Raw genomic sequence first — 26,127 nt, forward strand, 5'->3', positions numbered from 1 at the left:
ATCTCTCATTTGTATGGATGTATTCCCAGTGCCTGATTCTGGACCAGACACATACTGTATTCACCACAATCTAGTGGCCTTAGAGCTGTGAGAAGCAAAGACAGCCGATGTTGTCAGGTGAGAGAGGGAAATGCACACTGTGCCAAAGGCTTATAGAGCTTTCCTCTTTTCCAGACCCTTCCTGGATATGGTGTACCATGCCCTGGACAGCCCTGATGATGACTATCACGCCCTCTTTGTGCTCTGCCTCCTGTACGCCATGTCTCATAACAAAGGTACACATGCTCCTTACCTGCCCAGTGTGTATAACACAGTGCTGTGTGCTCTGTAGCATCCTTCCTCTTCACTGAGCAAAGTGAGGAAGGGGGACAGGGGGGGAGGGAGGGGGCACTTTGGGAAGGAGGTTCCTCCCTGGCCTCTGAGGCTGACTCCTGCAGTGCTCTTCTTTAGTCTCATTACAATTTCTCAGGTGTTTTCTGCAGACTATAGCCACAGGCATTGGTGACTCAGGCGTGGTGGGGAAAATTCAAATATGGCTGACTAACCCAGTGAGGCCAGCTTCCCCACTGTGGCTTTCTACAGACCCTCTCTGCTTTACAATTAACCTAACCAACGACCACTTTCCTGACATCAGAGACAAACCAGTCAAATTGGAACCTTGGGTTTGCTATTTTTAATACTTGATGTTCTTGCCGTGGGCTCAGCGCTAAAATAGGCCTATGTGGAAGCGTAGGTTTCCTTTCTGAAGAGAGCTGTGGTTCTCCAGCTTCCCTTATTCAGGCTGTGTGGCCAGGCCCTAGTTCCAATGGAGCTGGCAGTTTATTGGCATGTACCAGTCCCTCCCTCAGTGCCCAGTGCTGGAAGCTGATTCTGGTGTTGGCTCTCCACAGCCAAGTTTGGAGACTTTCCTCAAGAATATTCATAAGAACTGGAGTTAGCATAGAATGACACACAGTGTCAACATTCCAGGAGGTTTACATTAAATGTGGAGGGAGGAGATAGAAGTGACGCTCACTAAGACAACCCGGGGCTGGAGCAGAACTGAATGTTTTTTATTTATTCCTCAATCATTAGTCTTGAAAATTAAGTCAGTTGGCAGCACAAGAATATCTAATGGCAAGTGCCTCCCCTCTGCTGTGTCCCCAGCCTTCCTGTTGAAGGCGACTTCTTGGTCAGTTTCTTACACGCCCTCTATGAACCTCAGTTAAGAGGACAACCAACTGTACCATAGCGCCTGTGGTGTCCGTGTGGCCTGCTGCTGGGCCTGCTCTTCTCTTGCCATCAGGGTTGATACAGTGTTTGACATCTGTGTGGAAATGCCTGCCTCTTCTATGGAGGTGGAAAGGAGAAGCCTCTGAGGTGGCCTTGGGGCACCTCCCAGGAGCCCAGAGACTGATGAAAGAACCAGGGAAGGACCTGAAGGACTGCTAGAGACCTCAGCAGTGAGGACTGATGAGCCTCCCTGAAAGGGCTCTCATGTGCTCCCACTCGGTTCCAAGATGGCTGCAGCTGGTATAGTGCCTGCCTGTGGAATGCTTACTGTTGGCTGGCATGGGATCGTAGCACACTCAGTCCTGGACTAGGCCCTGTGACTGGGACTCTCCTTTGGAAGTGCAGTGGCCACCAAAGTACTGACAAGGCACTTGTTCCCAGAGAGCCTCGCCTTCTTATGTGGTTGTGCTCTTTCTGGCTGCTCTCTTTTCTCCAAGTCACCAACTACTGAGTGTGCTTCTCTCTCAGTGGTCCACTCAGAAATCACCTCCTCCAAAGCTATCTCCAGTTCTTCCAAGTAACTCTGAGTTAATTCTACCTGCTGTGAAATTTTATGGACATTGCTGGATTTGGACTGCTAAGTTTTTTTTTTAAGGTTGTTTTGTTTTGTTTTTTGAGGCAAGATCTCATGCATCCCAGGCTAATTTGGGATTCATTCTGTAGCTAAAGATGACCTGAACTCCTGATGTGCTAGACTACAGGTGTGCACCATCATCCTGACTAAGGCCGTGCTAAAGCCTCGTGGTGGCGCACGCCTTTAATCCCAGCACTTGAGAGGCAGAGGCAGGCGGATTTCTGAGTTCGAGGCCAGCCTGGTCTACAGAGTGAGTTCCAGGACAGCCAAGGCTACACAGAGAAACCTTGTTCAAAAAACAAAACAAGGGGGGAAACTAACATCATTTCTTCTTTAAATGTTCTTTGAACCAGCAGAGCCATCTGGACAAGCAAGGTATTTCCCCCTTTTTTTGATTGATAATTAAGTAAATTTTTTTACATCCCAACCACAGTCTCCCCTTCCTCCTCTCCCAGTCCTACCCCCTACCCCTAACCCCAATTCACTACCTCTCTGTTTCTCTTCAGAAAACTGCAGGCCATGAATATCAACTAGTCATGGCATTTCAAATTGCAGTAAGACTAGGCACTTCCTCTCCTAGTAGAAGGAAAGGGTCCTAAATGCAGGCAACAGAGTCAGAGACAGCTCTGCTCCCACTGTCAGGAGTCCCATAGGAAGACTAAGCTATGTAACTATAACATGTCCAGAGAGCCTAGGTCAGTCCCGTGGAGGTTCCCTGGTTAATGGTTCAGTCTCTGTGAGTCCTGTGGGCCTAGGTTAGTTGATTCTGTGGGTTTTCTTGTGTCCTTGACCTCTCTAACTCCTATAATCCCTCCTCCCCCTCTTCCACATAATTCCCTGAGCTCTACATAATGTGTGGCTGTGGTCTCTGCATGTTCCCATCAGTTGCTGGGTGCCTCTCGGATGATGATTGGGCTAGACACCAATCTATGAGTATAGCAGACTGTCAGTAGGAATCACTTCATTGACTTTTCTTTGTTTGTTTGTTTTGCCAGTCGTGTTTGGTTCTATCCTAGGTCTCTGGGCTATCCAGCCTTTGGGTCCTGGCCCTCCAGGCAGTGTCAGGGGTAGGCTTCCTCTTGTGACATGGCTCTCAAGCTCGGCCAGTTCTTGGCTGGCCACCCCCTCACCCCCGACACACACACACAATTTCTGGGCCACCTTTACCCCAGCACTTGCAGTTCAAAGGTTTTGTGACTGGGTTGGTGACCCAATGGCTCTACTGGAAGTCTTCCCTGACAGCAGGGTGTGGCCAGCTGAGGCTTTGTGTCTCCATTGCTAGGAGTCTTAGCTAGGGTCACCCTCATGGGTTCCTAAGAGCTTCCTTTGGATTAGCTTCCATTGCTAGGAGTCTTAGCTAGGGTCACCCTCATGGATTCCTAAGAGTTTCCTTTGGATTAGCTTCCTAGCTTGTCCTAGGAATGCCCCTGATTCCAGTGCTCAAAGGATCTTCTATGAGAATTTTTTTTTTAAGTTTTGAGATCAATTATGTAGTCTTAGCTGGCCTCAGACTTGCAATCAATTCCTCTGCCTTATCTCCAAAGTGTTGGGATTGCAGGCGTGCCCCAACACACTCAGCTGAAGGAAAGTTTTAACCACTGAGTTTCTCCGTGGAGATGCTAAGAGTATCTCTTTTGAGTGAGCTTTGGTGATTGTATCTTTCAAGGTATTTGTCCATTTCATCTAACCTGTTAAATTTATTAATACAAATTTGTTCATGGCTCTCCTCTGTCATCTTGCATTGTCTATAAGATCTTAGTCTGGGCCCCTGTCTAGTTTGTGGTATTGATAATTTGGATCATCTTTGTTCTGACAACTTTAGCTAGAGGATTACCAATTTTCCTGTTGATTGGGGGCATTGAGTTCCTTGGGGCAATTTTGATCTTTGTCATCAAGATATCTCCAAAAGGAGGAGCAGCAGTAGTTGCAGCCCCTCTCGGGACTCTAGCATTTTTTATACACTTTCATGAGTCTCCATAATTCCAAATTCACACATTTGCAGATCATCAGGAGTGTATATGGTGCACATACTTGCATGTATATGGGCAAAACATTCATATACATAAAGTAAAATAAGTCAATTCCAAAAAAAATTAAAAGAAGTTCACCAACAGTTTCCTCAGGGTGTTACTAAAGCCAACATGTTCTCCAGTATATGCACCAAGCAGTGCACTTAGCCTGGAGTTAACTTGTTGTGTGTACAGGTTCTAGGCAGACCCTTAGCATCCTTGTAGTTTGGAAGCCAAGCAGGAGGTGAGAGCCTGCCTGCAGAAGTCGGGGAGGATTTCTGGACTATTCTTGGACCATGTGTTCTAGGAAGAAGGGTCCAAAACGAAAGCTGGCAAAGGACAGAGGCACAGGGTACACAGAGCCGGGAACACATCTGCCAGTGGTCACATATACACTAGGCTGGGAAGGCAGCATGCTTCAAGCCAGGTGCTTCAAGAAGCCAACAGGCTGGAGTCATCCTAGGAGGAAGTGCAGTGGCCCAAGAGCTGTGTTCTTGTGAGCCATGGTGGTTATAGAGCCAGTTGAGCCAGCAAGTTTCACACCTACTCTGCATCCCTCAGGATAGATTCTAGTCCAGCCAGAACCATGCAAGATGTGAACAATGTAAGGACTGGTGAAATCTAGCACATGCCCCAGGCAAGGCACTGCTAAATGAACTGGGACGAGTCTGACCAATCATATCCAAGTGAACAAGAAGAGAAATCAAGGCGATGGGAAAGAGAAGTAGGAAATAAGAGGTCAGAGCAAAGAATGGTAGAGGTAGAGCTGGGTGCCAGCAAAGCAGCCAGAGAAGGAAGGCTTCTCCAGTGGACAGGAGCGCCATGGAGTTAGCGCTGTAAGGATGAGCACTGGTCCAAGGAAGGCTTCTCCAGTGCCCAGGAGAGCGCCATGGAGTTAGCTCCGTAAGGATGAGCACTGCTCCAGGCAAAGGGCCTACAATAGGGGAGTACACACACAGTCTAAGAGCAGTAAGTAAGACTAGTGAGACTGGCCAGGAAGGCATATAAAGAGATTCAGATTTACGCCAAGTATAGTATGAAAACCCTAGAGAACTTAGAAGCAGGAAAATGCCCTCAGAGAGGCTGGAGAGATGGCTTGGCAGTTAAGAGTACTGATTGCTCTTCCAGAAGACCCAGGTTTGATTCCCAGCACCCATATGGTGGCTTACTACCATGAGTTAACTATGCATGTGGTGCCCAGACATATATATGCAGGCAAGATACATGAACGTATAAAATAAATAATTTAAAAATAGATAGAAAAAAAAGAAAGAGAATATCCTCAGATGCAAGTTTTCAGAGGAGCCTCTAACTCTTGGGTTTTTCAGAGTAGGGGAGTGAGCTGCTGGAGAGAAGCTGAGCAACTCATGAGGAAGCAGTGGAGATCGTGTGGGCTGCGGAAATGGAGCTGGAAGATCTGTGATAGACTTTGGAATCAGAGCAGGCTATGCCAGTAGGCTGGACATCAGAATTGAGTGTGAAGGGTGCAGGTCTAACAAGAGGACGAGTCAGTGGGGACCCTACAATTGCTAATGAGACAGGGGAGGCTCACAGCTGAGGGCCAGGCCTTCCTTTTGATGTGGATGGGAACAATCTGGGTGATAACTGATTTCCTGACTCCAGTTTCTCTGGACAAGTAGTGATTAGAACTAGTAAAATTGGGCCATTTAAAGAACATGGCAAAAGCTCGTTTGACACCAGAGCCCTGACACCCTGGGGAAGCTGCTGATGGAGGGGCTACTGCACATGGTATGCCAGCCTGGCCACTGCACATAGGGACTGCCTCTGATGACTGAATGGTGGCTGTTTGGCTGGCTGGCTTTCTGGTTAACTACATTTGATTCCAGCTTCTCTTCTCTATGTCCTTTCCCCTGAAACAGGCCCCAAATAAGATATTCTCTTCTTAGTAGATATTTTCCCCCTTAGAAGACAATTTCAGCCTGAAAGCCTTGTTAATAGAAACCAAATGTGAGCTCAAGCCTTCCAGTAAATCTTAATAGATGAGACACTGCCCTGAAACGAAGGGCCCACGATGGGAAGGGCTGCCTGATGGGGGAAGGCGGTGGCATGATTCAGCTGGGCCACATAATAACTTCTGGTTAGTATCTGTAATAGAAAATGCAGCCTTCACCTTTGGTCCAGTCTGAGTGGAGGCTGTATGCTGGGCAGCTCTGTAGTCCTAGCCTCTCCATCTCACTCCTTGTCCTACCCCTCACCCACTGTTTACCCAGGAGGCACTTTGGGCTTCGGGATTTGTTTTGTTTTGCTAAGAAGTTCCTGGAACACCACCAAGAGGTGTGGAAAAGCTGAGAAGTGGGCGACAGGATTGTGGGGATGAGAGCTGGCAGACACCATTTGCAGATTGCTGCTGACACAGGCTCAGAATGGGAAATACATTAGAAACTGACAATCAGCTCAGCCCTCAGAATGCCAGTGCTGCCAGTGTCTATGAGACTTGAGCTAGGAGAACCTGAGGTCACAAGCAGCAGGAAACTGAGTGGACATGTTCTCCTGCTCACATCTACTCCTCGGTCAGCTCTCCATCTCCTTCCTTTGCCTAACTTTGCCAAAGGTGTCTACCCTTGAGCTGTGTGTGTATTGCAGCTAAGCAGAATCTAAAAGTCAGAGCTGGGAGGGAAGTTTGTCATAGCCAGAGTGTGGAGCCATTCCTTCCCTTTCTCTTCTGGGCTCTTCGAATTAGTTAATTTTCTTGAGGCCCTTAAGGCTTGAGCAAACAGGACAAAATCTTATCTCAGACAGAGGAAAACGACTAGCAAAGAAACTGTAGCTCATTTGCCTCAGAGCCTGCCTTTCGGTAAGTGAAAACCATACTGCATCTCACATTTTACATACATGCCCTGTCATGCTGTGGCATTGACGAGAATAGTGAAAGTGAAGGACTGACTTCGGGTCATGGTTTAGAAGGGTTTCAGTCCATTGTGGCTGGAGCATAAGGCAGGTTATCACATCGTATCCTCTGTCAGGAAGCAGAGCACACAAAATGGTCATCCCTCCTCTGCTAAACCTCTGTGGAAATGCCCTCCCAGACAGATCCATATCTGTGTCTCCTATGTCATTCCAAATCTAGTCAAGGGGACTGCGAAGGTGAGTCATCATGGACCTTATTTCTTATTTTGTTTCAGTCAGGTAGTTAAAAATCCCAAATCAAATGCTTCTCTTCACACTGGCTTCCCAAAACTGTTCATAGTAATGATGCACTGCTTGTCACAGAAAACCAAACCGAATCCAGGCCTGTGTCTCCTGGCCTGTGGTTGAACTGTCCTCAGCTAACCAACTGCTCATGATCTTGTTTCCACAGTTGCTTGTATGGTGGCCTTGCTTCTGGCCAGTTGTCATATTGTAGTACTTTTTTGTTTCTTAGGTAATTGCTGATTTATTATTGTTTTTGTTTTACTTGTTTGTTTTTTTGGTTTACTTGCTGCCAAGCTTAACAACCCATGTTTGATCCCTGGGACCCACACGGTAGAGAGAAAGAGCCAACTTTCATAGTTGTCCTCTGACCACTGACTACACTTCCGCCACCATAGTAGATAGAGTTAAAATCTTTAAACAACAAGATGAGGTAACTCAGTGAGTAGGTGGCACATAATCTGCAATCCCTACCATTTCAGGAGGATGGAGAGTTGTTGGTCAGTCTGAGGCTACATTCAAAACCTTTTTCAAAAACACAAAGCTACCTCTGTTAAGATCTAATCCAGTGACCTGTGAGTTGAGAATAGTATGACAGTATACTTTGGGCAGGAAGAGGGAAGAAAGGTAGAAAATGGAGTTGGCTCTGGCTTTTGCTACCTCTGAGGCCTTAGCAGGCTTCTTCTTTGAGCTCATTTTATGAAGACTATTTTATTCATCTCTTTTTCCTGTGCTGAAGGTAGAACCAGGGCCTTGCAGGCACTAGGAAGAGCCTCCACAATATGATTACACCCTTCCTCTAGAAAATACCGCTTGCCTATAGAACTTGAGCTTTTTGATCGGTTAGTTGTTTGGAGTCAGGTTTTGGCACTTAATGAGATCTATTTGAGAAACACTTGATTGGTGTTCAAGGGCTCTAGCTGCTTTCAAGATTGTGGCCATGTGTGGCGTGTATTGCTGCACACACCTTGAGAACTGAGGCCTAGGTAGAGAGATGGATAGCGGTCTTAGAGGCTGCAGGAGAGGCATCAAGGCACCTGACACTTAGTGGAAAGAACCAAGATCTTCAGAGGTCTTAGTGTTGCCAGGGTAGAAACCAGAGTAGAACCTATTCCACTGTCTTTCCCTGGGGCCTATGCTATGCATCCAGAGCTGGGAGTAGAACCAGACATGGAACTTACCTTAAATGGTCTGGGAGATGAAAGCTGGCTACCCAAAGCTAGCCAGAGCACAATGAAGGTGAAGGCTGCTACTTCTTCCCACCCCACTGGCTTCCCACCAACTTCCTGTTAAGGGCCCCTACCTCAACCCTCCCCGCTGAATGTAGACTATAATTTGGGGGTGAAAGTCTTATCTGTTCTCATTCTAGCTCCCAAATAATTGACACAAAGATCTTTTAGGTTTCTTAACAAACTGAAGCCAAAGTTGGGCAGGTTCTCAGCTATTCTAATCCTCTAAGCTATCGTATTTCCCAGCCATGTGGTCCTTTACCTTCAATCTGAGTCTCACCCTGGCTTGCTTTGTTCCATGTGTGTCCTTCTGGGGAATCTCTTGGTGACCTGCTCTTCATACTCACCAGGACTTCCCCTGGGACCTCTCCACATTGTCACCTCTTTTCCTTCTTCCTTTCTTTCTACCTGGGACCCCCTGACTTAGATAGCAAGTGCTGCCCTATTATATTCTCTGCCCAGCCATAGGCTGATCAGCTCTTTATTAACCAATCAGAGATAATTGGAGTCCATTCTTTGTACAACATTGATACAGGAGGTGTTCAATAATTAGTGCACAAGACCACTCCCCAACAACTGTGCCTCAAAGTTTACTTTCAGAAACGTGAAGCAGCCAACCTTTAAGAGCTTCACCAGAAAAATTCTTTCTTTAGCCTCCTGCAGCCTGACTTTCACTTCTCTCGAGTTAGATTTTCTTCTACTTCTTAGTCTTCTCTTTTACAACACACACCAAATAGAAGCATATTAGCCAAGTTGCAACTACAAATTCCCACAGGTGCCTTGTAAGAGGTGGCAGTGACTGACTACCCAGTGACAGCAATGCCAGCAATGCCAGTGGGGGATAGTTACTATAATCGGGACCCTGTCTGCATGGGCCATCAGACTAGAGTTCTAAAGGCTGTTTCAAGACAAAACTGCCTCCCACTCTCTGCAGCCAGTGAGATAGCCAGCCCAAGGGCACCTAGGAGCTTTTGGAGAGGTGGTGACTGTTTTGCTAAGCCCTGGAATGCAGCTTTCAGAGTGGGCTACCCGTTTGGGTGGTGCCACCATGCCTCCCTAACTGGATCTCAGCCACCTTTAGAGTCATCTCCAACAGAAATGAGGAAGCACAGCATCACTCTGAGCCCTGATTCCCTCAGCAAAGGCCATGTGGGCCAGCATGAGGAGTTCAGGCTCTGGGAGCCTGACAGATGGTCAGGAGAGAGCAACATAGAAGTCTAAGGAAGGCTAGAACAATCCTAAAAAGGGGCCTCCCTATGAAAACACAAGCCCTGACTCCTGCTGACCTACATTCTAGGGGCCTGTCACCATCCTCTGTAAGGGAGCAGCTGATGGTGCAGAGAAAGTGTGGGTATGCTAGGGAGCCACAGAGCAGCAGTCCTGTCCTGTGTCCACCCCTCACAATGGAAAGAAAGAGAGATGTGGGGACAAGATTGACACCTCTGGGGACAAAATCTTTTTTGGTGAAGGCCAAAAAGATTGGGTTGTGATTTTTGCCCTAGGAACCAGAGTTCTTCCAAGTCAGACACTTGGCATCAGGATGCAGAATCTACAAGTTGAACCTCAAAGCCATACTGTGGGTATGAGAGAGAGCCTACACAACACTGCCGTGGGTATGTGAGAGAGCCTACACAACACTGCCGTGGGTATAAGAGAGCCTACACAGCACTGCCGTGGGTATGAGAGAGCCTACACAGCACTGCCGTGGGTATGAGAGAGAGCCTACACAGCACTGCTGTGGGTATGAGAGAGAGCCCACACAGCACTGCCGTGGGTATGAGAGAGAGCCCACACAGCACTGCCGTGGGTATGAGAGAGCCTACACAGCACTGCCGTGGGTATGAGAGAGCCTACACAACACTGCCGTGGGTATGAGAGAGCCTACACAGCACTGCCGTGGGTATGAGAGAGCCTACACAGCACTGCCGTGGGTATGAGAGAGCCTACACAGCACTGCCGTGGGTATGAGAGAGCCTACACAGCACTGCCGTGGGTATGAGAGAGCCTACACAGCACTGCCATGGGTATGTGAGAGAGCCTACACAACACTGCCGTGGGTATGAGAGAGCCTACACAACACTGCCGTGGGTATGAGAGAGCCCACACAGCACTGCCGTGGGTATGAGAGAGCCTACACAGCACTGCCGTGGGTATGAGAGAGCCTACACAGCACTGCCGTGGGTATGAGAGAGCCTACACAGCACTGCCTTCAGGCTGTTTCTTTCTCTCCACATCATTTCAACAAAACAAAACACTGCTTTATAGCACCAGCGCTGTGGGCAAAGCAGGTTTTTCTCTGGGAACCAAGCAGTGCCACCTCCACTGTCTTACCAAGGTTCTAGATGAAACACCACTTGGAACTCAAGAGTTCTGAGAAGTGCCACCTCCCCCAACTGGAGTAACAGGAAAAGCTATGCTTCAGACACAAACAGTCCACAGGCTCTCTGTGCTTGGTTCAAGCACTGTGCTTATTTCTGCAAGTAGACCTCAAGCACTGCATCAGAGGAAAGGATGGGTTTGCAGCGTCATGCCTGGGCCCCGATCATCGCGGCAGCACTGGCAGGTCTTCCTGTCATCCCAGCTCCTGGCACCCCTTCAGGAAAAATACTATCATGGCCTGTGATTACAGACCTGCCCATTCCCTCTCCTTATCAGCCCTCCATGCCACCCTTTCTTTTGTCTTTTATTACATACTATTCATTTCTCCTAGGGTAGGTATTTCTTTGTGTCTTGGTGATAGGTATGCTTTATGAGTTTTACCTTCTGTGCCCCTGCCTAGGCAAGCTCAGCCTCTCTTTGCTGATTTACTACTCAGGAGCAGGGCTGGCATTTGCCTCACTCAACTCAAAACCTGCCGCTAACACGTGTTGGGCATCCTACTTAGCTTTCTGCTTTCATCAATGAGAGCTTAAGCCTCTGACTGTTGGGTCCTCATATGTCTCATCTCTGTTCCTTGGTCTGTGTCTGCATGGAATAGAGTGTCAGACTCAGCAGAGAATGGCAATGTGTTGCTCTGGTGAAAGCTGTTCCTTTTCTACTACTGCCTCATCTGTCAGAGGTGTCACCATTGGCTCCAAGGCCATCCTCCTCACTGCTAAGTGCCTGACAGCCCTTGTTTCTAATAGAGACAGAGTAGGCCTTGGGCCACAGTGAGTTCAGTCAACAGTTACTGGCTAGAATGTGAGAACACTGTTCTATATGGCTTTCATAGTTATTAGTTTTCACACCAAGTTAATATCCTATTCACAAATAGCAATAGCAAATAAATGTTTTGTATAATTGTGTGTGTGTGTGTGTGTGTGTGTGTGTGTGTGTGTGTGTGTGTTATATGTATGTATGTATTCATTTGGGTTTGGGGTGTGTGTGTGTGTTCATGTGGGTTCATTGGGTATGTGTGCATGTGCATGTGTTTGGAGGCTAGAAGCAAACCTTGGGTGTTCCATAGTCAGCATCCCCCTAGCTTTTTATGATGAGGTCTCTCACTGGCCTAGAGCTCACTGAGCTAAGCTGTCTGACCAGTGAGCCAGGATCTTCTCAGTGCTAGAATTACAGTATGTGCCACATACTGTACATGGTATCTGGGGATTGAACTCGGGCCCTGATACTTGTGCAGCAAGTATTTTGCCAGCAGAGGTACCTCCCCACCCACAGAAAATGCATGTTGTGATATATCTATGCACGTTCTATACACAGAACCCAGACAAGCTAAACCAAGACAGTGGCCAGGCCAGACATCACTGTAGCGGATGGTACACATACACTGTAGGGACATGGTAGCAGCTGCTGCAGACTACACCTCCAAAGAGCCTTTAGACTCCCACTGAGCAGCTTTTCCGAGGGCCATTTTTCTTGTTTCTCCATTCCAGGCATGGATCCTGAAAAACTAAAACGAATCCAGCTCCCAGTGCCAAGTGAGGCTGAGAAAACCACCTACAACCATCTGCTGGCCGAGAGACTCATCAGGATCATGAACAATGCTGCCCAACCAGGTACCTTGGGGTATGCATGGGAGCAGATTCCTAGCCAGGCACATAGGCCATAGATTCCAAATCTGATCTTTTTGAGAAGCTGGAAAACTCTCAGTCTTCTTTCCCTAGGCCCCAGCATCTGCCTTCTGTTGCAGCAGGACTTGCTCTCTGGAGTTGTGTCCACCCTAAAGTGTAATCACACCTCTCTTTTCCATCTATACCAGCCTTTCTTTTCTGCTTTCATCATGGCTAGGACCCTCTTCTCTGAGGAGTTGAGACCATATTGTGCGGATGAACTAGGCTGAGAATCTGAGTGAATCAGCAGGTTTGAAGGTTGGGTGAGAATATACTCTTGTGCCCATTGTCTTCAATGGTTTGGCCCAGCACCCCTCTGTAGCCAGCCACTAAGGCAGTGATAGCAGTGGGATGAAGCTGTGAGCCTAGGCTTTCCCAGCTGGAGTAAGGATGATTTTTACTCTAGGAGATATGTGACTATGACTAGAGACATTTTAAGCTGAATGACTAAGGATGTTCCTGGCCTAGTACTAACTAAACACCTCAAGTTGCCCAGGACCTCTACACCTCAGAGTTATCTGGCATGGAATGTCAATAGTTGCATAGTAGCTCTGCAAAGATCACTAAAAATGAGTGAATACATGGGAGATAATCTGAAGAGAAGTATGGTTAGAGCAGTCTCGTGTGGTAAGCCTGGACCAGGTCAACTGCAGTTGGTCAAGCACTGACTGTGTGTAGCTATGCTAGCAAGTGGGAGAGGGACCTGGAGAGCCAGGTCTCTGGCCTCAGGGGACAGTAGGTATCATAACAACCATGGGATAGATGCTTTCTGATTGCATCCTACATACCAGCCAAGAACCACAACTGATGATCTTCAAAGTCCCAGAAGCTGTAGACTGTGGAGATGGGGTCTTATGCTTGGACAAGGCCCAAAGACTCTGCTCCCTCATTCTCCTGCTACACTTCTACTTTTCCTTAGAAATAAAGTGCAAAGGGCTGGTGAGATGGCTCAGTGGTTAAGAGTTAAGACTGCTCTTCCAGAGGTCCTGAGTTCAATTCCCAGCAACTACATGATGGCTTACAACCATCTGTAATGGGATCTGATGCACTCTTCTGGTGTGTCTGAAGACAGCTACAGTGTATTCACATACATAAAATAAATAAATAATGAAAAAGGGAGAGAGAGAGAGAGAGAGAGAGAGAAAGGGAGGAAGGAAGAAAGGAAGAAAGAAAGAAGGAAAAAAGAAAGAAAGGAAGGAAGAAAGAAAGAAAGAAAGAAAGAAAGAAAGAAAGAAAGAAAGAAAGAAAGAGAGAGAGAAAAAGAAGATCCATGGGACAGTATGCTTAATAGTAGTTGGCCTTAGGTTAGGCAATGGGTATCTTCCCTAGGAGGAAAGAGATGGCTTCCAGTAGCAAGTAGTTACCTTTCCAATCTAGAAAGTAGCAGAGTCCCAAAAGCATTATTAAAACAATACCCACCCCTCCCCCACTGCCCTAACAGATTTCATAAGTCAGCCATTGTGTTTGTGTTTGCTTATCAGTTTCTGCTTATACAGTTTAAGCTAGTCTGGGTTGGTGGCTTTCTGATAACTGTGACCAAATTATAATGAGCTTCATGCTGCTACTAGCCAGCACCCAGGCCTGGAGCCAGGTGCTATGTAAACCCCCAGGAGGAAATCTCTACAGACACCAGGGTGTCAGCCCTGTGGGAAGGAGAGTTTGGAGCCCCTTTCTGGACACTTTTGGAAGACTGGTGATGTCAGCAAGGGCGGGGGTGGCTAGTGCTGGCTGTCAGGCCCGCTCATTCAGGTCCCACAGTTGTTCTTGTTCTTGCACACCCCAGCACAAGGAGAGCCTGTGCTCTTCTGCCATACAGTAGAACTGTGCCTCACTGCCTCTGCTGGGCCCCTTTGCCTGTTGTCACCTGATCAGGAACAAGGGTGGGAACACCCAGGTGCTGAATGAAGAATGAAATAAGAGGAGGATCTGACAACTCCTAAGAGTGCAGACGGGAACTGTAGAGATAAGGGGGATACTTGAGAAGTAGGCAAAGGGGAGAGGCCAGGCTGGACATGAGAGCAGAGAGCAAGAAAGGTAGCCTGGGCAAGAGACTAGTGTAGCCAAAATGGCTGAGTTATATAGGCTGGGAAAAGGGAACTAGAACCCAGCCCGTGAGAGGGAGAAGTTCAGGGGAGTGGGTGGGATAAGAAGTGCTGAGTAACCCTTGTCCTGAGTTTCAGACTTAGCAGGTGAGAGGGCCCCAGTCACTAAGTCACATGACCCACAGTGGGTCTTACAGAACATGCTGGCCTATATCCTTACCTGGAAGAGGGAAACGTGCTGGACAGGCACAGCTGCAACACAGCCTCCCACCTTCTCCCACCTTCCCAAGGGACTTAACGGGGAGTGTTGACCCATATGGTACTGGGAAGGGGATTGATACGTGTTGATTCCCTCCCCCACTCCCATCCCCACCTGCACTGCCCATCCCCCATCCCCAAAGTGAGAGGCCTTGGATGATAGGCCACCAGGTAGTGGTTAACCTCAAAGAAGGAAAACAAGAGCCTTGTGTTTGGGGTGCACACTGGGTTTTGGGGGTACTAGGCTGATTCTGATGTGCCCTGCAGATGGCAGGATCCGGTTGGCTACACTGGAGCTGAGCTGCCTGCTCCTGAAGCAGCAAGTACTGACCAGCTCTAGCTGTGTCATCAAGGATGTGCACCTGGCCTGTCTGGAGGTGAGACCGTACCTTCCCTAGCTGAGGAGATCAGTCATGAGGCTCCTGGCACTGCCTGTTCTTGACATCCCTAGCCTAGCTCAGAGAAGCTAGGCCTGAACTACCCACCCGTACCCCACCCAGCTCCTGCTGAAGCCCACTTGGCTGCTGCCTCCCTCCATCCAGACCACTGGGAGAGTCCCGGCTTCTTGCATTGTAGTGGCTTGAGTTTTCAGATGTTCCTTTTGTGTGGCAAAGCTTTTATACATGTAGAAACATATATCTACCTACAGTGTGTATGTATTTGTGCACACACACGGAGGCTCACCATGTTATATCATTTCTCATTATTTTGTTCCCTGTCATAAGTTTTAGAAAATGTAGGAAGTACAGAGGTGAAAAAGAGCAACTAGAGTTGACCCTTGGGTGTATCTGTTCTGATCCACCCCCCCCCACACACACACACTGGGGAAAGAATTTTGTGTTTTATTAGAAGGAGACATCTTAGCTGTGTTCTGTAACTGACTCCTCTGTTCCACTGAGTGGTGACTCAGTGGTTACCCATTGTCCCTCAGTTGTGCTTCCCTCACACCTTCCTACTTCTTCTTCAACAGGGTGCAAGAGAAGAGAGTGTCCACCTTGTACGTCATTTCTATAAGGTACTTGGCAGCACAGTCGGACAGTAGCATTGGGTGGCTCTCGTGGGCTATAGGGTGGTGGAGTCTAGTCTTGTAGGCAGTGGTGTGGGGTAGATTCATGTGCACAGGTTTAAGTATGTGCATTCTATGGTGTGCACGTAGAGGTTAGAGGAGAACTTGAGGAGCTGGTATACTCACTCCATTGTGGAATATAGGGATCAAACTTGGGTCATCAGGGTTGCACCAAAAGCAAGCTTACCTGCTGAGCCATTTTGTTGGCCCCTGGAATACTTTTTCACACTTGTGAATGTTGGGTACTAGCACTTAATCCCACAGTCTCTTACAAGAACATTAAAATTTCTGAGGACTTACTATTAGTTTATGACAAATTGTTTATCAGTAACTCATAAATTTACTGTAATTTAGGAGATGTATGTGGATGACAAAGTCAAATTCATAAGTTATATCTCCTAACACGTAGAAAACTACCTTGAATCACCCATGATTTTTATCACTTACATATTGTTTATAAGTGTGTATGTTAAGAAAACTCGTGGCAGCATCTGACTTACCATCTGAGTTTAGTGAGATGACCTTTAGGATCTGAAGGATTTGGGGACATTTATCTTCAGGTTCTTGCTTTAAGAGATCCAGTTATACCAGTGGTATACAGTTTTATTTGGCTCTGACCATAAGGCGCCTCTTATATAGTTGGGCTGCTCTGAGAAAATGCCATCAGCAGCAGTCGTTCCAGACACTGAGAAGTCCAAGATTAAGGCAGATATGGGGTCCACTGAGGCCACTCTCTTGTGGCACGCCGGGCAGTGGGGAAATGCCGGGCAGTGGGGAAATAAAGGTGTGGGAGAGACCGGAGTCTCACCAGAGCTCAGAGACCCTGAACAGAGGACTCGAGAGACTGCAGTGCGCTCCCCACGTCGCCGGGTGGGCATCTGGCTGTGGGAAGCCATGTGATCCCAGTCCAGGGATGGGAGCTGGGGGGTGGAAGGGAGTCCTGTGCAGTCATTGTCCTTAGCAACCAAATGTAAGACTTTCCTCAAAAACAAGTGGAGCTAGCATATAAACTTAGTACTGGTGCTGGTAGCCATGCCTCCCCACCCGGCACGAGCCTCGCATGTTTAACATGGTGACTTAATAGCATTTCCCACTTTCCCAACCACTCTGGAGAAGTAAGTGATTCTGAGCACCTGAAATATTAACCTTGTTTATGTTTTAATTCTATATTATGTATTACTTTCTTCTGTTGTTGTGCTCTAATTAACTGATATGACTGAAGAAATGCCAGCTTTCAAAAGTGGGAGGCTGCTGAGCAGTACAATTTGATATTTGGCCTCTTATCTGTGCATGTGTGCTCGATTTCATATGTGTGTTTCAGTTTCTGGGATTTACAAGAACTTGTAATGAAAAGCAGATGGCCTCCAAAGCCAAGCACAGCCTTTGTAATGCTGTGTTTATGGAGGTGGGATAAGCTTCTCTTTACTCCCTTCCTGTCTTTGCAGGGAGAAGAGATTTTTTTGGACATGTTTGAAGATGAGTACAGGAGCATGACAGTAAGTACAGAGCCAGAACATACAGAGGCTGCCACATAAGAACATACAGAGGCTGCCACATAAGAACATACGGAGGCTGCCACATAAGAACATACGGAGGCTGCCACATAAGAACATACAGAGGCTGCCACATAAGAACATACAGAGGCTGCCACATAAGAACATACGGAGGCTGCCACATAAGAACATACGGAGGCTGCCACATAAGAACATACAGAGGCTGCCACATAAGAACATACAGAGGCTGCCACATAAGAACATACAGAGGCTGCCACATAAGAACATACAGAGGCTAGCACATAACATACAGAGGCGAGCTCATACCTTCATGCCTGCTAAATTTGCAGAGGGCTCTGTCTCATTTGGTGCTTTCTGGTCAAATGGCAAAGACTGTTAGTGAGGTAAATGTGATTACCACCACCACTAAACATCAGCGTATATTCATCCCTATGCTCCTGAAGGGTCTGCCTTTATTGCTTCCTAACTATATGCCCTTGAGTAGATTACTTACATTCTGAGCCTGGCTGTTTGTCATCTGTGCAGTGGGGCCCATACTTCTTGGATTGCCCCAAGCAGATATAAAATACTCAGCAGCAGGCCTCATGCTGTGCCAGTGTGAAAAAGTACATATGTCCACTTCTCCCCTGCTCCCTGGGGTTTTTGGGGGTTTGTTTGTTTGTTTGCTTGTTTGTTTGTTTTGAGACAGGGTTTCTCTGTATAGCCCTGGCTGTCCTGGAACTTACTCTGTAGACCTGGCTGTTCTCAAACTCAGAAATTCACCTGCCTCTGCCTCCCAAGTGCTGGGATTAAAGTCATGCACCACCACTGCCCGGCTGCTGGTTTTACTCCAGTGATTATGGTCTGTCCTGAACAATGTTTAGCATTCTCCAGAAATACAAAAGGGACATACCCTGGACCCTACAACTGACATGAGTCCTCAGCTGGTCCTTAAGAGATCAGCCTCTTGCCAGCCAAGGCGGGACAGGCCTCTCTGAGTGCTGCTCCGTTGCTGCATTAGGTGTGGCAATGTGTCTGTAAGGTAGTCAGAGTCACCTGCATATCATTAAACACAGGTGTCCTTTATTGAGGACTGACTGCTTGGGGGATGAAAGCGTCTTGTATATGATGAGTGTGACACAAAACACAATCCCATCTTAAAGAAAGTAAGAGAGTTTATTTTAGAGCCATATGGAAGTGACTGTGTCCAGTCCTCAGATTATCCCACACATGTTTTGTTAAGGAACTTGTTTCATGGAGTCACAGAACAAAATAAAATCATAAATCTAGACACTTTTCAAATCCACTGATAGGAACATCAGGTGGCAGGTTATAACAAAGTAAAGGAGGTCTCTATTGTAGGTCTCAGATGCTGTCTAATGACATTTAGATTAACACATTCCAAAAAGTTTTACCCAACAGTCACAAGGTTGCATGCTTAGACAGAGTTGAGCAAGGAATGGCTATCAAGGAACCTAAAGATAGAGGATGACAGTTTGGCTCCAAGCCTGCAACATACCAGTTCTCCATAACCAAGAAGCCCTCAGCAATCTATTTGTAGAATCTTCAACATAAGAATTGCTCTTTTTCTCTCTTGCTCTCTTGTTTCTCTCCTGCTCTTGTTCTCCCCTTCCCCATCCCCTTCCCTTCCCTTCCCTTCCCTTCCCTTCCGCCTCTCTCCACGTGCTCATGGCCGTGGCTGGCCTCTACTCTTCTCTCTCCCTCTCTCTGCCTTTTTCTGCCTCTACTACCCTCTTAATTCCCCTCCCCATTCCCTGAATAAACTCAATTCTATACTTAAAAAAAAAAAAGAGCCAATTCTTTTTTTTTTTTTTCTTTTTCCTCCCTGGGAACCTCAATACAGAGTCTTTACCTATGGAAGATCTGTTGCCATTGTCTTCTTTATCCATCAACACTAGGTGATGTCCCTAAGTCCGTCCAGCCTGCTAGTGTCACGGCGGGGCTTCCATGGAGAGTGGTTCTCTCTCTGCTGCTTCTCTAGAACAATAAGCAAGGGTGCAGTGCCCCTGCAGTCCCTGCCTCTCCCCGGAGCAGAGGACAGACTGGAGATGACAGCTTTCTGCTTTGTTTGTCTCTCAGCCCCCAAGTAGCACTCAATAAATAGATGACAAGTGATCTTTTTCATGGACATAACTCACCAAAGCATGAAGTGATGGGGACATTTATAATGAACGTAAGTGTTTAAAGTGTCAGAAAGAGAAAAGCAGACAGAATGGCTAAGTGGCTCCCTGGCTTCCACAGTGGTCTCCAGGGCTCTGGCAGCTGAGCCCTCACCTCATTTTTCTCACTGCCCCCTGAGGCATCCATGGATCACTTTCAAGGTCATACCTCCTTATAATGTATGGGTTGCCATGACTGTGCCTGCACCTTGCTGGCCTGCACAGCTCAGCCATGTCTAGGAGGACAGCTGCTACAGCGGGAGCACTGCACAGGTTTTCAACTTCTCTAGTGCAGATTCCCCTCCCAGAGTGTGATCTTCCATGGTACCCCTTTCAGCTTGGAAATGTTAACTCTACAAATTGTTTATGATTTGAAAAAGTTGAGGCTCCCAAGCCCCTCAAGGATCTGCCTTTATTGCTTCCTAACTGTGTGCTTGGGCAGGTTACTTACAATCTGAGCCTGGCTGTTTGTCATCTCTGCAGTGGAGACCTCTGAGTTGCCCCAGCCAGATGTGAAATACCCAGCAGCAGGCCTCACACAAGGCCCATAAGCCAAAAAATGTGTTCCCCTCCCCTCACACCACCCCACAGGAAGCTTCCTGGGGTTTGATTATTTTACTCCAGTGTTTATGGCGTTCTGCTGCACAATGCTTGACATTCTCCAGAAATACTAAGGTGACACACCCCAGTCCCTGCAACTAAAGTCAGTCCTCAGCTGCCCTTACGATATTGGCCTCTAAGCTAACTTAAGTGAGGCTGGCCTGAGTGCCACTCAAGCTGGACACATATTCTTTAGCGACTCAAGCTGATTGCTAAAGGGATGATGGACCCTGAGGCTCACTGTTATCACTCATGGAGAGAATGGAAGGAATCCCATGGAGGAGGTTCTGGCATTGTAGGAGCATTATAGCCAATCTGTACTGTGAGAAGGCCCTGCTGGAAAACCAGTGCCAAGAATAGCCTGGAGTGGGAGCATGGCTCTGCCGCCCTGGTCTGGGATACAGGGATTTGGAGAGATGGACACAAGCCCCTGGAAAACAGTGTTTAACATGTCCCACAAAGGAAGACAGGCAGCCAGCATGAGGTGGTCATGGGGCCCTCTAACTTAAGTAAAGGGGAAAGCCACAACTTGGAAAATGAAAAGAGCCTGCCACTCATCTGGCAAACGAGAAATGTAACCGTCGTCTAACCCAGAGCTGGCTGTCACTTACGGCCCAGGTACAGGAGGGCCTTTGCTAAGGCTTCCTGTGCTGTCTTCTAGATAAAGCCCATGAATGTGGAATATCTCATGATGGATGCTTCCATCCTCCTGCCCCCAACTGGCACTCCACTGACCGGCATTGACTTTGTGAAGCGGCTGCCATGTGGTGATGTGGAGAAGACGAGGCGGGTGAGTGAGTGTGATCTGGCCTCTCCTAGGCCACAGGGAAAGGGTCTCTAGATCAGTTACAGCCTGCCACCTAGATGTCTAGTCGCCTGTAGAGACTAGCGCTACACATGCACCTGTATGGCTTTCCAAAGCCTGTTGCCCTTGGAAACTGGAGATTGAGATTCCGTGGCAACTGGCACCTCTGTGGGCTACTGTCAGACTACCTGCCCCAGGGCAGAGTGCAGTCAGAACCCTGAATGGAAGGCAAGCCAAGCTTCTTTGAAGCAAGGGAACACAGAGCCTAGAACACCCAGTAAGGGTAGGTGGATGTGAAGCTCGGCTCTGAGGTCTCAGAGCCCTAGGCACACTGACAAGGTGTCCGATAGTGAGAGGATGGTGCTGGCTGAGGCAGGAGAGCATGTGTGCAGAGCCTTTTTCTTAGAAACAGCAGAGGTGATCCCCTTATCAGCACTTTGTTCTGAGGCGGCCACTCTAGGAAGCAGCTTTGGTCAGGCTCTTCACGGTATTTTATCTCCTGCGTAAGATCTCGGTTTCTTTCTTAGAAAGCAACACTGCCTTTTCCTGGAAAATCATTCCCTGGAGACATGATTGGGAATGGATAATTCAGAGACATTCACGATAGCTCCCAGGCTGACTACACATCTTCCTTGGTCTGCTCGTGGCTAGAGCAGCAGAGGTGTTTCACTTTGTGATTTCAGGAAGCAAGTGACATAAAGTATTGTGTGCCTCAGACAAGAGGCCTCTGTGACCTCCGCACTTTTAGCCATGTGCTCAGGGGCTACAGAGGAAGTGGGGACTTTGTATCTTCAAGCAACACACATTCCCAGCCCTGAGCAAACCACAGACTCCTATCCTCTGACCTCCACGTGTGCACACAACACAAATACTTTTTTTAAGTTTAAGATCAAAATACCAAAAGTGCTCCTGAGGCATGCCAGCCCATAAGGGACATCCATATTGAAATAAAAGTCATCAGAGTTTTGGGGGGTCCAAGCAGAACTTGAATTTGAGCTATCCCCACTCAGGTAGGGGCAGTTGAAAGGAGTGGCTAAGAAAGAAAACGAGTTCCTTAGTCAGGCCTACAGAAGTTATGGCTGTGTGACCTTGGAAGCATTGTTTAACCCCTGAACCTAAAGCTCTTCCTGTGCCCCTCAGCTTTTCCCCACAGTAGCTGACAGGGTGGCTGTGAAGTTTCTGGCAGATCAAAAACACTGTAAGCCTGTTGGTGGGACAGGAGTGGAGTGCACCAATGTCTTAAGATGAGCAAGCCAGCAGGGGGCTCTGGCAAATGTTAAAGTCTGAACTGAAGTATTAGCTATCTGGGAAACCATTGGCCAACAGGTCCCTGTTGCTAGGGTGTTGTGTTTGGTGCTAGGGATGAGACCAGAGCATGCACATGCTCAGCAAGTGCTCACCCTTTTCTCAGTTTTATTTGACACAGTCTTATTAAGTAGCCCAGGCTGGCTTCTACCTCAGCTTCCTAGATATCTGGAATTATAGATGTATATCCCCACATCTGATCCCATGTTCCCTGTAGGGACAGCAGGTTTTTGTGTTTGTCACTATTGACCTTGAGGAAATGGGATGGCTTTGTGTTACACATTAAAGAAAACTCAGTCATATCTCAGCATTTTTTAAGGAAGGAAATGTTTCTTCCATATTTCAACACTTAGAGACATCTGCTTCTCCTCCCATCTTTGTCTACAAACTTAACCTCTTATGATGGCATATGAATCTTTGCCATGGTGTCACTTGCATCTTCCTTTCTTCATTGTATTATGAGTTTTCCTGTTGTGAGAGTGATTTTTGCAGCTCTGGATAAGCTTCCCAGTTTTTACATGCTACCAGTGACATCGCCCCCAGCCTACAATGGAGGGGTGTTTGTTTGTTTGTTTTGTAGACAAGGTCTCATGTAACCCAGGCTAGTCTTAAACTCACTATACAGCCAAGGATAACCTTGCTCTCCTGATCCTCCTTCCTTTAGAGCCCAAGGGCAGGGTGCATGGCCTGTGCCACCTCGCCTGTTTGATGGTTTTCTGAGTGACTTTGTAGGGCTGCATAAAGGTTGTTGGTCAGAGTTTAGGGTACCTCCACTGTAATTCACTCTTTTTCAGCTGAACCGTGAGAGCTACTTCATAAACACAGTGTTTTCTTTCTTTTGAATTATTTCTTTAGATGTTCCCAGAAGCAGGATTTCTGGTTCAAAGGGTATGGATGTTTGTTTGTTTGTTTGTTTTTTACATCTCTAACATCACCTAGCTTTCTCTCTGGGCCAGACCTACATCCACCTGCTTCAACCCTGTTTTCAGGCTGACTTACTTTCACAGCTGTTTCCACAGCCTTGTGGGCTTCTAACCTATGACTGTCACCTAAATCCAACAGATTGCAAATATGGCAAGGAAGCTGGCAGAGGTGACTTGAGCACTTGTTCCAGGGCCACCTGTGCAGTAGAAAACCCTTACTCACCATGTAACCTCCCCAGAGCTGTAGACCAGATACTAGGAACTCCTGCGCTCACTCAGCCCCAGTCGGAGCTCCAGACCTTCTCTGCCGAAGCCTCTGAATGGTCTGGGTTCCTTGATGCTGAATGTGACTGGGGTTTGCTTCCCAACTCACAGAAGCTAAGAAATGGAAGTTTCTTCATAGTAGGCTTTGGTCAACTGTCTTTCCTTTTGAAATTTGGTCTCCTTGGTTCCAAGATTTGAAACAGTCATCATTTCTTATTACTTTTGGCTATGACATTTTAAGACTTTGCATCTTGATTTAGCAAAGAAAAGAAGAGTTCTTGATAAAACCTTGGGTCCCAAGCCCTGACTCCTTTGGAGGCCAAGGACGGTAGTCAGAAGAACATAGGCTTTGACGCTGCATAAGCAGCCAGTCTATCTGTTTGTCAGATGGGAACCATGTAGGCTCATTAAGAGGTCCAACTGTTAGGCGGCTGGGCATGGCAGTGCACACCTTTATTCCCAGCACTTGGTGGGGGGGGCGGAGGTGTGCAGAAGCAGTCAAATCTCTATGAGGTTTAGGCCAGCCTGGTCTACTGAGTGAGTTCCAGGACTCTGTGAGGCTCCTCAGAGAATCCCTGGAAGGAGTGGAGGTGAGGGGAGCCCCACACAGTGCTCAGTGGCTGATTGGTGAGAGAGAGCTTTTAATATCTCTAGGGTGGTGGCATGAAGTAGCCATGGGTAGGCAGCATGCATGCCAACCCCTCCGGCTGCCTTGGGAACCTACTTCTGCCCTGTGGGACTCACCTCTTTCTCTTCTTAGACATGGGCTTCTTTTGTCTATGGCTTTCCCTTGAGAGTTGGTATTTTAAATGGTATTATATATGGGTTTACATTCTATCTTATAGTTTAAATGACTATTTTTATTTGTATTCCTGGAAATGTCTTCCATTCAACATTTGCAAAGTAAAAGCAGATGTTTTACCAAAAGGCCTACATTAAGAGCCAAATTCTGAATTCATAGATTCCTTGGAAAGCCTCAGTCTTCCAAGGGATAGGCTACAGAAAGCATCATGTGTTTCTGTTTTCTCATCCCAGCTTGGGGTCTTTGCCATCAGAACCCTGAAAGCAATGTACTTGACACCATCATCCATCTTGCCCATGACATGACTACATGGGTGGACTGGGACATGCATGCAGTAGGCTCTTTTCTTTCCTTCTCCTCATCCCTGAAGTTGTAACTACTTACTCAAGAGCAGTATAAACCCTGTGATATAATATATCTGTCATATAATCCTGTGACACCTGCTCCCCACTTCACATCTGATGCTGTCTTCTCTGGACTGGCCCAGAGATTGCATTTCCTGGTATCCAAGGCTGTGTCAATGTGTGCCTGATATTACAGAGGCTTGACTCAGCAGCTGTATGGGCCAAGCTCACTCTGCCCTGTTAGCACCTCTCAGCATTCTTGCTCCTGTAGTCTTAAATTTACAGTATAGGACCCCTGAACCCCAGCACATAGTAGGTGCTTACTAGATAGGAGCTCTTGATTTTTGTTTTGTTTTGTTTTAATAGAACTACTCCTCTGTTTCTTCCAGTTGGTAGAGGCTCTATGAAATCTAGACTTTAAGATCTGCTAAGAACATTCAGGTTGGGTCCTCATGCCTCCCCACCATTACTGCAGGGAAAGCTGCCTTTGTCCTGTAGCCCCTGTTAGTTCAAATGAGGCCAGGGCTGGAGAGTACTTTCAAAGTTTCTATATGAGATCCTCCAAGTCAGGATCAGGGCTTTGTTAGCTAATCAGAGATACTCATTGCCTGAGTCACTCAGATGCAATGACCCTCCAGCCTTTTGAAGGCAAGAGTTTGTTCCCTCTCATTTCTTGAAAGATCTTTACTAGATAAAGGGTTTCTCCCCTTCATGTAAGCTAGGACTATCTTTGCCACAAACTGGAAATTCCCCTGTGTGAAGTCACAGAGGTTTGCCCTGACATTCCTTTGTGTTGGTAGTAGTATCTGTCAAGGGCCTGGATGAGCACCCTTGCGGCAGGCCTGTGCTGGCTCTGCCCTCTAGTCTTGTCTCAGGGCTGTGGCATAACCAGAGGGTTCGGGATTACTGTGCCTTATCCACCATACTGGGATTGGGGGACAGCGCTGACCTTGCTTCTGGAGCTGTGTTCCCCAATGTCAGAGAGGCCTGAGAGTACCCTCACCTGTGGCTTGCCTTGTGTTTCTGGGCTTTCTGTTGGTGGCAAGCTTGTTTCTGGAGCTTGAGCCCTGCGTTTGCACAGATGTTCCTGGCATCTGGTGCCTCTGGCCTTTTCTCTGCTCTCAGGACATGCCTGGTAGGCACACTGGATGCTGACAAACCTTTTACATGGGTCAGAGATGCTTGTGCTGACAAGCTGTCTCTGCCCCTGGGATGAGCTGGGAGAGTTTAAGGGGCTCACAAGGCATTGTTTGCCCATTGGCCAAGTATCAGCTCACCTGTCTGTCACACTCCTCCTAATGCCCAGGCCCAAGAGGCAAGAGACTTAAGATGAGAGTTGGACTCTCATTGAGTCTAGCCATACCTAAAGCCTACATACAAGCTACTCTCCTATCTTGGGCCCACATTTATTGGATAGGACTGACACACAAGCTGGTGATTGCTGTCTCCCAGCCCCACTAGCTCAGTTGGAATGGCAAGGAAGTTGTAGCCCCTCCTGAAGTGCTGGCTCAGGCAGCACTCCTCACCTTTCTGGCTATTTGCTGGCTGTGGAATGGCTAAGCTAGCAGTCAGGAGATGTGAGTTAAAAGTCATATGACCCTTGAGGACTGGTCCTGGCAAATGGCAGATGCCCAGTGAAATGACCCAGGCTTTACCTGTTGAAACAGGCTCTCCCCTGAAATATCATCTTCCTATGACAGCTCCAGGTGACGGTGCTTCAAGGCTGGCCTGTTTTGTCCTTCTCCTTCCTTTCCATGTAAGCAAGAGT

The 26,127-nt window shown here is 47.5% G+C and overlaps 1 protein-coding gene across 11 annotated transcripts in view; it reads left to right on the forward strand.

Annotated features, from left to right (window-relative positions):
- Clec16a (C-type lectin domain containing 16A) overlaps positions 1 to 26,127 on the forward strand; it is a 216,460-nt gene that overhangs the window by 74,803 nt on the left and 115,530 nt on the right. For 10 of the 11 annotated variants that reach the window (XM_031362484.1, XM_031362528.1, XM_031362522.1 and 7 more), the window contains 6 exons: positions 175 to 275; positions 12,101 to 12,223; positions 14,845 to 14,954; positions 15,548 to 15,592; positions 17,089 to 17,139; positions 20,578 to 20,706. In XM_031362484.1, the coding sequence (XP_031218344.1) occupies positions 175 to 275; positions 12,101 to 12,223; positions 14,845 to 14,954; positions 15,548 to 15,592; positions 17,089 to 17,139; positions 20,578 to 20,706 (559 nt within the window). The remainder of the gene's footprint in view (positions 1 to 174; positions 276 to 12,100; positions 12,224 to 14,844; positions 14,955 to 15,547; positions 15,593 to 17,088; positions 17,140 to 20,577; positions 20,707 to 26,127) is intronic. The other variant, XM_031362495.1, reaches the window with a different exon arrangement.

Source organism: Mastomys coucha, unplaced genomic scaffold (assembly GCF_008632895.1).
Source record: "Mastomys coucha isolate ucsf_1 unplaced genomic scaffold, UCSF_Mcou_1 pScaffold12, whole genome shotgun sequence".
Lineage (NCBI taxonomy): Eukaryota > Metazoa > Chordata > Mammalia > Rodentia > Muridae > Mastomys > Mastomys coucha.